General features: G+C 41.2%; 1 protein-coding gene across 3 annotated transcripts in view; it reads left to right on the forward strand.

The window, feature by feature from the left end:
• Window positions 1-16,390, forward strand: part of Fshr (follicle stimulating hormone receptor) — a 182,794-nt gene that overhangs the window by 122,902 nt on the left and 43,502 nt on the right. The window contains exons 3-4 of one of the 3 annotated variants that reach the window (XM_050146097.1): window positions 7,746-7,820; window positions 10,002-10,076. The exons of 1 other annotated variant lie outside the window; for it this stretch is intronic. In XM_050146097.1, coding sequence (XP_050002054.1) covers window positions 7,746-7,820; window positions 10,002-10,076 — 150 coding nt within the window. The remainder of the gene's footprint in view (window positions 1-7,745; window positions 7,821-10,001; window positions 10,077-16,390) is intronic. One more of the 3 variants, XM_050146098.1, reaches the window with a different exon arrangement.

Consider the following 16,390-nt stretch of genomic DNA (forward strand, 5'->3'; position numbering starts at 1 on the left):
AACTTAGTGGTACAGTCTTCAATCTCTAGTACTACTGGGAGGAGGGAAAGCACGGAGGGAGGGAAGAGAGGGCAAAAGGCAAGGAGAGTATGCTATGTAGCTGAGCATCAATAGGCAAGAAGGAGTGCATAGATTTTTAGATGATAGCTGGAAATAGATTCCACACCATATATTATCTCCATAATTCTCACAAAATCTCTAAATGGCTGTATATATGTCACTCTTGAAATAAACAAGTGTCATGAGTGTTGGCTGACTTTTCCCTGGTCGCATGCACACTAAGCCATGATAGGAGAGCAAGCCTCTGGCCAGACCCATTTCTGGCCTCCCATGCATATTGTCATTCATCTATGACTACGACCTCGACGAGTACAAGCCAGCAGAGCCATTTAGTGAGATTGCCTCTGCTGAACATTTAGTACTATGTTTACTACGCAGCAAATGTCCAATAAAGGTTAATTATTATTAGCAGCACTATTGCTCCTGAAGCCTGGGATACACAGCTCAAGTTTACAAGTGTGGAACCTGACTACTACTTTTTGTGACCCAACGTGTGTCTGGCTGCTCCAATCTCCAATTCCTTTGCCCAATGTTGGCCTCTTATGGAGCCGAGAAGCCATGTTAGCAACAAGTGATCGAATGAATGTCTCTTTCCTTTTGGTTCTGCACAGCTGTCTCCTTTACTACCCTCATTTTTCATCACTAAGAACACAATAGATTCCTGTTTAAACCATTTCTGACAGGCACACACAGTAATAAAATAATTGTCACCCTTCCTAGCTTCCCAATCTAATCTGGTCCTACCTGCAGAAAGTATAGCTCCTACCTTAAACTCTTATGTTCTCCCCAGACAACTCCACATATGGCTTCCAAAAACAGGCACCATCCATACTCCTGTTTGCAGATGAACAGCAACACAGCACACCAGCTTTGTCTCTACTTTTTTCTCCACTCAATACTCTGGTGTTACTATTGTGGGAGCTAATTCAACCCAAAGATGTACAAAACCCTCCTGAAGCCAAATAGCAATTCTGGATTGTCAACCAGTGGCCACATGGTAACTTACCCAAAGCATGCTGCCCAAGCTGCACTATTCTTTTTCTTTTAGGCACAAAAAGCACATCCTGCTTGACTCACTTCAGTTAGCAAGAATAAAAACTATAGAAGTCATAAAGAAAGATTAGCAAATTTAGGGACATTCCTGGATTCTGAAAGTATGGGCCAGGCTTTTGATGTAGTAAGTCCTTTGTTCCTGTTTTGGCAGGTGTTGGGGCCTATGTGTTGAGTTCTAGGGTCAGAATGTTGCCTCCAACATGGTGTCAATTATGCTAAGGTCCAGGGACCTGTTATAGTGTCATATTTATCACATACCTAATCCTGAGTCTACTCCAACTTCTTAAATCAATCAAATGGGCACACTCGATTTGCTTTAAAAAAAAAAAAAGTTACCCGTGTCTCCCATCAAATCACTCCCGAGTTAACACAGACTTTTATAGACACCTGAATGAAAGAAACAGCGAAGAACCATAAAGAGAATAATGGTGACAGGAAATGGGACATTTATAAGAAATAACTCATATATACTTTTAGCATGTACAATATATGTGTGTATATAATATGTGAGGATTACCAATAGAGGATATATGATTGCCTAGGTTATGGGAGGGACAGATAATTAAACTTATTCTTCAAATAAATTATAATGTTATTAAAGAAATTGAATTTTATTCCAAATATATTATTTTTGGTTTTTTGATTTTTGGTATTTTTGGTATTTTGGTTTTTGGTTTTTCTGTGTAACAGTCCTAGCTGTCCTGGAACTAGGTTTGTAGATCAGGCTGGCTTTGAACTCACAGAGATCCCCCTGCCTCTGTCTTCTGGGCACTAGGATTAAAGGCATGCACCACCACCACCCAGCTTATTCTGAATATTTTAATGCCATTGGTTGCCTTAACATACACAATCAAAGGAAAGCAAACTGCACAAATTGTAGAAAGATCCTGAATGGAATGGGAGGAGAGGGAATAAGATGGTTTCTCACTAGAGTTTATTTCCTATATTTAAAGGAAAAAATGTAGAATGCCCAACATGAGTAGTTATAAAATCATATTTGTCTCACAATTCTGATGACTGGAACGTCAAACCATCATGACACCACCATCTGGCTGACTCATAATATGGCAGAGGAGCAGAAAGGAAACCCACCATGTGCAGAAGGGCATCCTTTCCAGTAAGGCTGGGGAGACACAAGGCCCTGAGTTGTAACAACTCACACTGGAGGAAGCTAATGCAACTTTACAAGACCTAATGCACTCAACTTAGCCTATAGACAAGACTTATTGTCATTTGCTAGGTTTGGGCATGGGGCCAATCAACAAAGGTACAAAGGAAAACCTTGGACAAATCTCATTTCTTGCAATTCAGCAGAAGCCAAGCCTAAGATTGGAGACTTCCATTTTCTATCTTTTCATCTACCCACGAGTCATTCACTGAGTGTTAAATGCATACCAAATCACTGCTAGGCCCTGTCAATACAGAGTTGAATGTATAACTGAAATATAGTTGAAACCAGCATTAAATCCTTCACACAGGCAATTATGATGCAATCAATCACTTCCCATTAAGTACCAGCTATTTACAGTTGCATCTTCTTGCCCTGAGCATAGTGGAAATCAAATTTCCAACATATGAACCTTGGGACATTTGAACCTATTTAAGCCATAGCTCTGACTCTTTCAAATGTTAACACAGGAGCAGTCACTCAGACATTTTATAAAACACAGGTTATCATTAGAAAGGCCTGAACAGAGCCTTGGGCTCTACACTTCTAAAAGCCTGTGTGTCAGTGTGGGTCTTTCCTCAAAGCAAGAAAATATAACACCCTACCAGGCTTTTATTCTGACAGTCACACGCATATAGAGATTAAAAGCATGATAGAATAATTCAATTATATCAGCCCAATGGGGTGAAGTTCTTGATTAAAAGATCTGTACTCCCCCAAAAAGTTTATAGACATTTCAGCTTGTCCAGTCCCTAAATTCTCATAAGCCTTTTGCACTTGAAGCAACTGTCACGTCATTGTTCTGCCGCTGCTTTGCTGTTATCATTAGCTCATATTCTGTCTCCCAGTCTGCTTTCCCTGAGTTTCTGGAAAGTATCTTATTCATCTGCCTCTATATTGACAAATCTAGAGGTGACTTGGTATGAATTTAGCACTCTGTAAGTGACTATTGGGCAGATGAAACAATAAAAAAGGAAGTGCTCAGTTTTAGGCGTGACATCTACTGAACTGCAACAGAGATGAGATTTGCCCAAGGTTTTCCTTTGGCACCATGACCAAACCTACCAAATGACAAGAAGTCTCGTCTGTGGGCTAAGCATTTGTCCCAGAGTTTTGCTGTTGTTCTTGCTCTTGTTGTTTTTCTAATCAACAAATACGAGAAGCCCTTGACTGTATTAGTTCTGCTGTACTAAAGCATCAGGGCGCCTTTCTCCACACTTCTCCTTGCCAATACTTCCCTAGACATTGTTTTTATACAATGAGGTCCTTGAAGCTACAGAACAGTCGTAACTGAGAAAGAAGGAAAGCCTGGTGACCACAGATTAGAAATCATTTGATTGGGGATTAAGGAAAGTTGACTTTTAAGTCCTGTCTGTAGAGGAAACAAATATTTGTCTACAGAAAGGGAGATATGCCTACATGAGGCATGGATGCAGGAGGAGAAGAGGGCAGATGCTCTACAGAGTTCAGAATGCAATTATACTCTTCTGCTTAAAGTAGTGGTGGCTCTGTAATAGAGTTTGAAGGATGGAGATAGAGACAAAGTCTCTCATCAGAGCAACGGACTGAGCCCCCAAGGTCCAGTTGAAGAGCAGAAGAAGGGAGAAGATGAGCAAGAGTGGACTGTGAGGAGTTGGTCCATCCACTGAGACACTGTACCTGTTCTAATGAGAGCTCACCAAATCCAGCTGGACCAGGACTGAATGAGCATGCGATCAAACCAGACTCTCTGAATATGGCAGTAATGGGGGCTGACTGAGAAGCCATTGATAAAGGCACTGGGACTTGTTTTCTACTGCATGTGCTGGCTTTTTGGGACCCTAGTCTGTTTGTCTATTTGGATGCAAAAACTTCCTAGGACTGGATGTGGGGGGTGGACTTCCCACAGGGCAGGGTTCACTGCTTTCTCTTAAGGAGGGAGGGGGAGGAAGGAGGGTGAGTGGGGGAGTGGGAGGGGAATGGAAGGAGGGGAGAAAGTGTAAAGAAATTAAAATTTAAAAAAAATGAAGTAGTGGTGGTCACGTTCAGTACTTTTACAGGAAAAGGTATGGTTCAATCAATGTTCCTAGTAGATAAACATTTTTTTTAAATTGTATCTTTTATTTTTATTACTTTTAATGTTATGTATGCCTCTGTGTCTGTACTTGGATAAGAGTATGAAAATGCAGGTACATGCAAAGGCTAGAAGAAGGTGGTGGATGCCCTAGAGTTGGAGTTACAGGAGGGTGTGAGCTTCCTATCATAGGCACTGAAAACAAACTCCAGTCCTCTGAAAAAGCAGAAAGTGCTCTTAATCATGTAGTCATTTTTCCAGCCCCTTACTAGAGGGAATTCCAGGGAATAACTGAGCATTTTAGATGTAGCTGGAGATCCAGCATAACTGTTTTTAGCCTGTTATAGAGTGATGCTAATGTGTCTGTGGCCGTATGTATTCAGTCTTACCTGATCTTGGAAGCCAAGCTGGATTGAGTCTGGTTAGTACTTGATGTGGCAGTGTTGTGACCATTCCCACTGTTACAGCTTATATGAATTTGTGAAATCCTGGGGCTGTTCATTTTGAGCTGAGTTGCCACAGGTTTATAGAATAACAATACCAGTCTGTGACTAGAGACTAAAAGCCTGACTGATGCTATAATCAAATAAATTAGAGGAAAAGATATAATACAAAAGCAGATGCCCAACACTATGGTTTAGATGTGGCTCACTTGTCTAAGGGTTCACTGCTGAAAATTTGATTTCTGTGATGCTCATGGTAAGTGATGATGTAACTGGAGGGAGATGGCCCTAAGAGAAGGTGTGAGCTTCCTTACCTCTGAAAATTAGACTCTGAAAACAGAGCTGTGTTTGCAGATGTGACCTTGTTATACTAATCTGGAAAGGGCTTAGCAAACTGTCTTCATCTACGTCCCAGGACAGCAGACAGCATTTCTGCCTCTGTCTATTTGAATTCATGCTACATGTGAGATTTCCTGAGACAGTCAACTGAAGCATTAAAACTGCATGAGAGTCTTCCTGAGAAGCCTAACGATAGCATGTTTCATATGTGAGTCCCATCATAAGCACCAAGTCACCCTCTCTCCTCACAGGCTCTGATTTCTGCATAGTGGACTTCATTTTCCACAGCCTTCATACTTCTCCAGAAGGAGAAAAGCTACGGTCCGAAACATAGGGTGTTTTTGCTGAACCATCATTATACCAAAGACAGACTTCACTTCAGTAATATCATGGAGGAGGGCAAGTTTTAATCCATACTTATTTTTAAAGTAATTGATTAAAAGAATAAAACCAGATCCACAATATTACATATAACCATCAATTCAACTAAAAAAAACACACACATTAATGATCTGAATGTGAGACCTGAAACTTTGAAACTGTTAGATGAAAACACAGGTAAAACACATCAAGATACGGAATCCAAAAGCACCAAAGCCATCCCCAAAACTGACACCAAGGAAAGAATCGCCATGAACTTAATCAGTTGTCACAACAAAGAACACAATGGTTAGGGTAAGGAGAGACTGGAGACTGGGAGGAAAAATTGGCCGCCTGTCCATCTGACATAAGATTAATATCTGAAACTGAACAAGAACTAGAAAAGAACCCTTCAGTCAATGAATGGACTAATCAACCAGATAGTTCTCAAGGAAACAAATGCAATTTTTTTTTTTTTTTTGGTTTTTCAAGACAGGGTTTCTCTGTGGCTTTGGAGCCTGTCCTGGAACTAGCTCTGTAGACCAGGCTGGTCTCGAACTCACAGAGATCCGCCTGCCTCTGCCTCCCGAGTGCTGGGATTAAAGGCGTGTGCCACCATCGCAAATTATTAATACATATTTTTAAATATTCAAAATTTTAAACCATCAGGGAAATTCAAATTATTAAAGATGTAATATTCCATCTCACTCCAATCAAAATCACTATCCTCAAAAAACAATTCACTAATTCTTGCAAGGATGTGGAAAATGTGGAAACCTTATACATTACTATGATCATGTAAACTGGTGCCATCACTATGGAAATCAATAGGTAGGTTCCTCAAAAGAATTAAAAATATAAATACACTAAAAATAGAAGTAAAACATGATCCAGAGATGCTGCTCACTCCTGGGATATACCTGAAAGGTCCTAAGTCAACATGCAGTAGAGATATTCAATCATCTATATTTATTGATACAGTATTCCTCAGAGTCAAGGTCAGGAACCAGTCTAGAGTCCAGCAATGGATGAAGAAATGTGGTACAGATATACAGTGGAATTTTGCCCAATGTAAAAAGTGACGTGAAAATACAGACATCATCAGAAAATGAAGTTCATTGTGCTAAAGGAAGTAAATCAGACTCAGGAAGACAAATATCACATGATTTCTCTCATATGTAGTATGTAGATTAAATTTGTGTTTGTGTGTGTGTATCTCTGTGTGTGTCTCTCTCTCTGTCTCTCTCTGTCTCTCTCTCTTTCTCTCTCTCTCTCTCTCTCTCTCTCTCTCTCTCTCTCTCTCTGTCTCTCTCTCTTTCTGTGTGTGTGTGTGTGTGTGTGTGTGTGTGTAGTTTTAGAACATGAAAGAACAAATGAGACCAGAAGAGGAGAGAAAATGTCTAAAGCAGGAGGGAGGGACAAGTGAGGGCGCAGAATATTTGTGTTATGAAAGCACAAAGTGGTCTACCTTGAGAGAGTAAGAAGACCTTCAGAAAAGGGGAGGGACAATGAAGGGTATGAGAATGAGGTAAGAATAATATATATGCATATACATCATATGTCTCTGATGATATATATATATACCAAACTGCCATTTTGAAAATGTCACTTATATTATTCTAACAAAAACTGTAAAAGTATTTTTAAGATAAGGAGGAGAGCAAGAATGACAAGGAGAACCAGAGTAAAAGGGAAATAGAGATCAAGAATGAACATCTACATTCTCCCACACCACAGCCAGTTTAACAGAGAACCTGGTTTCATAGTCCAGAGCAGGTTTAATAAATCACAGTCCACTGGCCAGATTCATTCCCATTCTTAATAAAGTTTTATTGGCACACATTCATTTCCTATGGGTTCTTTGGATCTTCAGTCTTTATAGTAGTTTCAACATACTATCCACAAAGTAATTACTATCTGGACCTGAGAAACTTTGCTGACCCTTGACCTAAGGAACTTAGTTTTATTTCAATTCTGTATGTTTCCCTAAATACCTTTGAGTAAGTCTCCTTCACGCTTTAGTTTCTTTAGTTGAAGAATGTTTAATCTTTAATCACCTAATGAACCACTGCCTCAGATTTATTTTCCCACTGTTTTGTAAGCATTAGCATCTAGTGTGTTGGTTTAGACTTATTACTATAACTGACTTGAGAAAAGGAAAGTGGTTTGGGGTCTTATGAATTCTCCTTGGCCCAAGGCTCTAGTTGAATACTTAGAAGGTCTATGGAGGGAAATTGAACTAATCTGAGTTATCTTTCTTTTGCTACAGAGAGATCTCTCAAAATGATGTGTTGGAAGTAATAGAGGCAGATGTGTTCTCCAACCTACCCAAGTTGCATGAAATGTAAGCAACAGTACAGTATGTGTGTGTGTGTGTGTGTGTGTGTGTGTGTGTGTGTGTATGCAGAAGAGGGTCATGATATCATAAAAATCCCTAAAGTTCTTTTGTACTCCTGGGAAGCTTTGACTCCGTTCTGTCCTCAGATCCATAGATCATCATTACAAGATACCAGAGGCAGCCTAAAAGGGACTGTCATTTGTCTCTGGCAGGAGACACAGGCACCAACCTCTACTTTAGCTTTATTATGTTTGCTGACTCCCTGAGTTGGTTTTCTTCTCGTTGTTTTATGTCACAGGCTCTAGAACCCCTGTCCTACAACAATGGGAAAACTCCTCCATCCCATTACCTTATTCGATGTTACAACCACAAAAGCCAAAATAAATCCCACTCAATTTGACTGAGGCTGGATAAGCCTATACTGATAACTGCCTCTGCATATGCATGAAGGCTCAACCAAGACACAGAACCATCTGAGATGTCAGTTTCTCATCTGCAAAACCAGAATGAAATCCACACTCCCAGACTTGCTGTGATGAATAAAGTACATGACAAACATCAGTTCAGTCTAGCGTATCAACCAGCAGAGCAGCTATATTGTAATGGCCCTTGGTAGTTCTACTAGTATGTACAAACGTACTTCCTCTTGACATTCTAGTTGTATGCAATGCATAGATCTAATTATGTTCCATGTCAGTGTCTAATTACTGGAAGATAATTTATTGACTGATAGGATGTCAAGGCCACAGAGACTCTCAAGACTGTCAGTTCAAAGAATGTTCAAAGTATGTTCTATCTTTGACTATGAATGCAGGAAATTATTTGCTATTCAATAAGGAAGAGAGAAAAATATTTTATGATCAAGAAAGATTAGGAAATAAAAGGAAATAATCTCATTCACCAGTAGAAAAACTCTGAAGCTATGTAATGCTAAGATACATTTGGTATTGCCAAGAAAATTTTGTGCGGTCTATATGTATGTATGCATGCATGTATGTGTGTGTGCATGTGTGTGTGTGTGTGTGTTTTAATGAGTTTATTTAGAAATCACAACCTGCCCATTTTGACCGACTCTTTTTTTCTTCTATCTACCCATTCTGCCTCCTTCCTGATTCCTCCTCATTTTCATTAAAGTCTTGTTCCCTTATTCTCTCTCCACCTGGCCTAATCTTACCCTAGTTAGGAAAAGAGACGTTATAGGACCGCAAAGTCCACAAAGACTGTCAGAGAAATGAACCAAAGCCACAGTGTGAAGCACCCCGCGTTGCTATCCAGTGGGCAGTGGGGCTAATGAAACAGGTCTTGCATCTCTTCCTTACATGGAGAGGCACTCAACCCCATACAACACTAACTGTCTTTAAAATGATTAATTGCCTTGCACTTGGCTCTGGGTAGCTACAGGTTACTGCAACATAAAAGCTAATGAAACAGGAAGGAAGTAATTAACAACAGTATCTCAGCAAATATACATTGATCCCGCAAGATGAGAAAAAAAGACAGGTTCTCTGCGGGAATCTAAATGTGAATAGTCTCACTTCCAGACTATTGATCAGGACACAACACAGGCTAAAACCACCGTGCATAAGTCACCATTCCCCATCTGCTGTGAGGAGCCAATTCAGTCTACAGAATGAGGGTGGAGGGGGGACTGGCCTCCTGCCAGGTGCTAGAACTTGGTGCGTTAAATCAGAGATGGAAGTGGCTTTTCTCCCAGATTTTGTTATTCTTTGCCATTTCTTTTCCATTTCTCTGGTCTTTCTGCTGCCTCACCTGCAGCCCTCCCGCCCCCTCTCATCTTTTCACCCTTTCTGGCTGGTCTGAACGTCCTTCTCTTGGCTTCAGAGCTGTCACTAGTTCAGGTCCCCCATGATAGTGTCGCTTGACCCTTCTTAGTTCACCCTGGTTCTAGGAGATTCTTACTAGTAAAATCCTCAGCTCTCTTCATGGTTAAAAAAAGCATTGGAGGATGGGTACCAAGAGATGAGTGTTAAATGGACAGGGTTGGTACAATAAGGGGTCCTGCATGCTCGCTCAAGATTTGCTGAAATGACAGCTGGATAGATGAATAAATGGGTAGATGGAGGGATGGATGACTTGATTATTTACTGGCAGGCTCTACATAATATGAAAAATACCATGATACTCCTTGTTGTTCAAGTCACTTACATGTATCTCCCTCATTTACAGTAGAATTGAAAAGGCCAACACGCTGCTGTACATCAATCCCGAGGCCTTCCAGAACCTCCCCAGTCTACGATACCTGTAAGAGCTCATACATTATGGCCTTCCTTCTGTTATTAAATTATGCATCCATATTTTAGCAAAATCTGCAGTTGCTACTGTAGGAATAATCAATCACTTTTTCATCAAGAATGTTACCAAAGCAAAGGTGGGGGACAGATAGTAGTGAGTTTGGTTTTATGTAATGAGAAAATTCCACTAATGTAATTGCATTATGTTTTCATTTTCAAATGAGGAATATCTTTCTTTCACACTTACAGGATTGTCGGGCAGGCCTCTTACAGAACTAGGTCATAACTTAGGGTTAATGAAATGCTATCAAACTTTGTTCTTTCATTTTGCAACCTTGACTTCTAAGATATTGTTTGTCTCACTTGTTTTGCATTTAAATATTTTTTCTCAGAGAGAATGGATTGTTTTACTTTGTACATCTTGGTCAATAACTGTCATGGTATTTTATCAGCAGAGAGATTCCTGATGTCTGAACTTTATCCTACAACCTGTCCCCATCAGCAGACACAGTTTCCTACACTCAAATGACTTTTACATTAGCCAAGGGCTTGACAGATACTTGAGTGTTATGATGAGGTCTTACAAAGCAGCAGACAAGAATCTAGACCATGGAGTCGAGCTTCCTGAGTGCACTTGCTAGCTGTTTATCAAAAGCAAGAAATTAACCTCAGGCCGGGCGATGGTGGCGCACGCCTTTAATCCCAGCACTCGGGAGGCAGAGGCAGGCGGATCTCTGTGAGTTCGAGACCAGCCTGGTCTACAGAGCTAGTTCCAGGACAGGCTCCAAAGCCACAGAGAAACCCTGTCTCGAAAAACCAGAAAAAAAAAGAAAGAAATTAACCTCACATGTTACTTCCTCATCAAGAGAATGGAAATAACAATGCATATGGGTTATTAATGTAACAATACTGAATAGAGGCTTAAGGCAACAACCGTCTATCATTTTCTACCTATCTCGGTTGTTCAATCAAATCAGTCTGTTGACCAGGGCTTGGTTTGCCTGACCTTAGCTAAGCTTACTCATGCTAGTCAGCAAGTCAATCTAGAGTGAGCCATTCTCAGTGTCCCTGTTGGAATGACTCAGCTGTCCTCTCAGGAATGATCATCTCCACCGTGTTAGTGTAGGGTTATTTTCACTGAGATCTCAGAGTTTCAAGAGAAACATCTGAAGAATCCAAGTTTCTTTGGCGTACACCCTGAATATCACACCATCTCTTCTGGTGCATTTTATTAGACACAGAAGTGAAAAGAACCAACCCGAATTCAAGAGGCAGAGAAATAGGTGTCACTTCTTGATAGTAGAAACTGTAATTGTGATATAAGGGGTGTGGAAAGTAAAATACACTTGAGGCCACCTTTGCAATCAATCCAGAGTATATAAAAAAGTTTTTCATTGTGCCTGTGACATGGGGCAAAAATTCCAAGGACCACTCAATAAACCCAGCATCCGAATTTGAGATTCCTCTAAGGCCAGCCTATGACTGGCTGGAGAGAAACAGTTCTCATGCAGCGCCCCTCTCTGATTTCTGCTGGGAGCTTTTAAAGGCAAAAACCATATCCTTGTTGACAGCTGCAGGGAGGGGAAGGGGAGCAAGCAAGCAGTTTAGTGGAAGAATAAAGCAGAAGTTAACTACACCAGTTTGACCTCAAGTCCCTGGGACAAGGTTGGGCAATTTTCTAAGGGAGTTTCCCATAAGAAGGCATGTAAGAGGGGTGGGTGTCAGTTGTGAGTCAGACCATAGATGGCTGAAGCAGGGACAAGATGGAAGGACCTGTCTCACAGGGACAAGATGGAAGGACCTTGGCCCTGTCTCACCTATCATTCAATAAATATTATCTGCTAATAATATTATTCTCTGGCCCTAAATTTTGGTTCACACTAACTAGGGTTAGTAATGATGGTAAAAGGTACTGAGCCATTGGTGGACCTCAGGTCTTGGAGTGGGAACTAAGGAATAAGATTCAGCAAATGAGAGTCCATCTACTCTTCCATGCCTTATCTATGACAGGAGTCCCAGGAAGGTTCTATAGAAGAAAGAAGGTTGATTTCTTCTGAATTCGTGCCACAGGCAGGGTAGCTTCATGGGCACACAGCATGTGCAGTTACATGGCTGCTTTCGTTCTTCCTTCTTCCTCCTTTTTCTAGAAGATAAATGAGCATAATGTGGGATCGTAGACTCTGCCATAGCAGAACAAAGGAATTCTAGAAGGTGGAAAGGAGTTCCTGGGACAGATCAGTTGGCAAACCACTCTGGTCTGAGCTCTGCCGCAGGGGATAGATTCCTGAAGAAAACCTCAGGCACACATTTCATAGCTCCTCACACAATGAATAGCCTGTGCAAACAGCACAGTGTAGCGAGAGAGTGAGGACGGAGAGGTCAGCTCCAAACTCTGAAACTCAGCATCTGGAATTTGACTCTGGGATTGAAATTAGAGCTCAGTTGTAGAGTGCTTGCCTAATGTGTGCAAGGGCTTAGATTGGTCCTAAGTTTCAGGGGAAAAAAAACCTAGAATTTGACTGGTATTGGTCCACACATCATGGCCAGCACCATTCGTTCTTCATAAAGAGGACCCTGATGAACTAGGAGGATGTACATATGGAAGTCACTGTCCAGCAAGGGAAGGGGCCAGGGGACCTTCAGTAGAAAAGATGAAGTTCTGCCTTTGATTTCAGAGGAAGATAAAAATCTGTGTCACTTGTCATCAAATCCAGCCTCCTCTTAGTGCCCTTTCTCACTTTGAGGTAAGCAGTTCTCTTGAATCAGTATCAGGGAAAAGCTAGCTTCCTGGACACACAACATGGGAATTTGCTTAAATCCCTGTGTCCTATATTGATCCTCCCTGGTTTCTGTGGCTGTGGACAGAGAGATAGCTGTAGGTGGTTCCAGTCACATTGTGTTTAGGGAGATCATTCCTCACAACATTTTAAACCTGCTTTCTGAAAGAAAAAAAAAATAGCTAGTAAGAGATTGGGAAATATTTCATTTTATTGTCAAAAGATCCTCTTTTACTAATCAAAAAAAAAAAACCCACAGCAAAATGTTGTTGTCTTGATCAGTTCACAATGCTAAACAGTATACCTATGTAGGCTTAAATCACAAGTTAATATTTCTCAATTGTCTGGAGGTTAAATCTAATACCAGGTGCTCCCTGGTTAAGTCCTTCAAGAGGGTCCTCTTTGTGGTGTATAGACAGGAGTCTTCCTACTTGTCTTCGCATGACCTCATAGGAATCTCTAGGAAAAGAAGAGAAAATCCCATGTCTCTACCTGCTTTCATGGCATACTGTGGTTCAGGGTTTCAAAATAAGTTAAGGGAAAACACCCAGTGCATAAGTGTTGAAATAGGAGCGGCAGGGCTGCGTCCCCGGCACCCGGCCACCCGCATGGCTAGCTTATGCCCAGAAATAATTACACGGAAACTGTATTCTTTCAAACACTGCCTGGCCCATTACTGTAGCCTCTTATTGGCTAGCTCTTACATATTGTTCTAACCCATTTCTACTATTCTGTGTAGCCCATGAGCTGGCTTACCAGGGAGGATCTTAACCTGCGTCTGTCTGGAGCGGGAGAATCATGGCGACTCCTTCACTAAGCTTCTTTTTCCCAGCATTCTCTTCTGTCTACTCCGCCTACCTAATTTTCTGTCCTATGAGGGCTGAGGCAGTTTCTTTATTATTACAAGACCCACCTCCATCACATAAGAATGACATAATCACCACAGAATCGTCTCACATCTGGAGTCCTGGGGCTCCCCCATAAGGAATTTGAGAATAGCAATTGTATGTCTTAAGCCTTTTGACTTCTGGCAAAACTAAACCTTCCCCGGATGTGCATACCACTTCAGCATATAGCACAAGATACCCCCAGAAGTTTAAACAACTCTACCCTGCAACAGCACTTCAGTCAGCAATACACCTGCCTCTTCTGGACTCAGACAGCTGCTCTTTGGGAAGATTTTCCAGGCCACTAAGATAGAGCCAAAATGCACAGCGGGTGCTCTTGTCTGAAAGTTTCTATCAGAGAAGCTATGTACAGTTAAGCTCCCATTCTGCATTAGTCAGATCTGGTAACCACAGCAAACCACACAAAGATAGGGGATTCAACAAAGGAGATTCATTTCAAGCACGGAGGCTGGGAAGTCTAAAATCAAGACACGGGAAGATTATGCCACTGTAGAAAGTCTCTTCCTGACTTGAAGATGGCCTCTTTCCCCTCATCCTCACAGAGAGTGTGGCCGCGCACCTAAAAAAGCAAGAATGAACACGAGTAAGCCTCTGATGTTGCTTCTTACAGAGACTAACCCAGTAAGATTACGGTCCCACTCTTATCATCTCACCAAAGTGATCTCACCCCCTCCTAAGTATTTTCTCCAGATACAGTCACGGGAGGATTAGGGATTGATGTCATGAGCAGTATGAGGGACACGTGTTAGATCGTTGTGCCCCTCCTTCCTTGCTTATTCCTCTCATCACAGCAGCCATCCATATAGCTTTATGATTCTGGAGCCAACGAGAAAGAGATACAAGAATTTTACATATTCTTTGGGATGGTGAAAAAGAAGAAGCACAAAATGAATGAAGAAATCCAGTAGTGATGAGGCACTTTGTCTGTTTCTAACAGTGTTGTCGTCATTCTGGTTCTTGCTTTAGTAAGCCGGGATAAATATTTAGCAACAGAGCAACCAAAAGCAGAAAATCACCAGGGGGCGGAGATGAGGCGCCATTTGACTTGAGCATCCTAATTGCTGCACACACACACACACACACACACACACACACACACACTTAGAAGTGTTATAATGAAGCTCTACGTGTTGATTCCATTCCATGCTGTTCCCTTGATAGCATAGAATTCAGGACAACTAGAAATCAGCACTCTTCATCAACGCCTTCAGGCTTCACAGCGGAGCCTGACAGTAGTTAAGAAAGAAAGCTTAGAAATAGTGAAATGCTCTTAAACCAGGAGAATATGCATCAACAGATCCATCTGAATGGACTGTTAAAGCAATATTTTATTTGCAGGCAATCTTTTTCTGCTTTGCCTTCCTGGAGCTGACCTTTTATGTATGAAAGATTATCTATTGATCTGTAAATAAGGTTTATACAAGATTCTCTTGCCTTTGCATCCTGTCAATGTAATTCCCAGGCAGCTGGGCGCTGTTGTTCACTACTCAATAAAGTATAATTCCATTTAGTAAGCATGTCACACTGCTCCACAGCAGTGCCCCCCCACAAGCCACCACTGACAGCCATCTTCCTCTCAGACATTAGCCAGTAGACCTCCTCTAGAATACCCTGTGATGTTGCTGGGTCATTTGCTATCTACAGTGAGAACCATCCTAGGAGACGCCTTCCAGAGACACCCCTCAGTAGTCAGGCTGTTTTACCCCAGCCTTGGTAATAGGGCTTTTCTGACATGAATATGCATTATTCCTGCAAAATGGATCCCTTCTGGTCCCCAGTCAAGCTCTCATCTCCGTGGTGGCTGGAAAAGAGTCATACAAAGATCCAGTTTTAGAAACCATGGCTAACACATGCATGGTCCTTCTCCATTTGTTTTATCCTTTGGGTTATAAATTGTCCAGTGAGGAAGAATTCCTTCAGTAATTCATTAAACAATAAGTGAGGACATACTACATACAAGGCTTTCTTGTGCAGACCAAGTATGACAGGACAGATAAAGCTTATGCCTTCATGGAGCTCACATTCTCATTATAGAGATAAATAATGTTAAATTATGTCAGGTGATGATGATGCTGTCAAAAATATTTTGAAGAATATAGATAGATAGATAGATAGATAGATAGATAGATAGATAGATAGATAGCAATATATATCAAAGAAAGTAATATTTGGGGAATTCTGGCTGAGAAAGCCTGGAGTAGACAGCTCTGTGCAAGATTGCAAGATATAGGAGATATCTATAGAGCACTCTTATTTCAAAGGAAAGACCACACTTCTGACATGACAATATCTGTAGAGCTTGCAGCACTGGTCATGCATAAAAGGACTGAGCCAGTGCCCTGAACCAGATAAGTCATGGAATGACACATTGGAGTAGGACAATCACATGCTTTAGAAAGGTAGAAGAGAAAAAATGGAAGAAATGTCCTGTGTGACAAATAAATACATGCAAAGATCACAGCTAGGGAGAAACTGAACCCCGTGGGGGAAAAAAATTACTCGTTGAGGGAATGTGACTAGATTTTGTTGTATGTGGCTAAGTAAAATTGGAGGGGAACTGAGGCAGGAATTTTAGCCCAAATAAAGTAGGAAACATAAGCTATTCAAGACTATTGAGCAGCAGGTGGGCAAGAAGGTAG

The sequence above is a fragment of the Alexandromys fortis genome, unplaced genomic scaffold (genome assembly GCF_014885135.2).
Source record: "Alexandromys fortis isolate MF-2015 unplaced genomic scaffold, M_Fortis_MF-2015_v1.1 scaffold_42, whole genome shotgun sequence".
In the NCBI taxonomy this organism is placed as follows: Eukaryota; Metazoa; Chordata; class Mammalia; order Rodentia; family Cricetidae; genus Alexandromys; species Alexandromys fortis.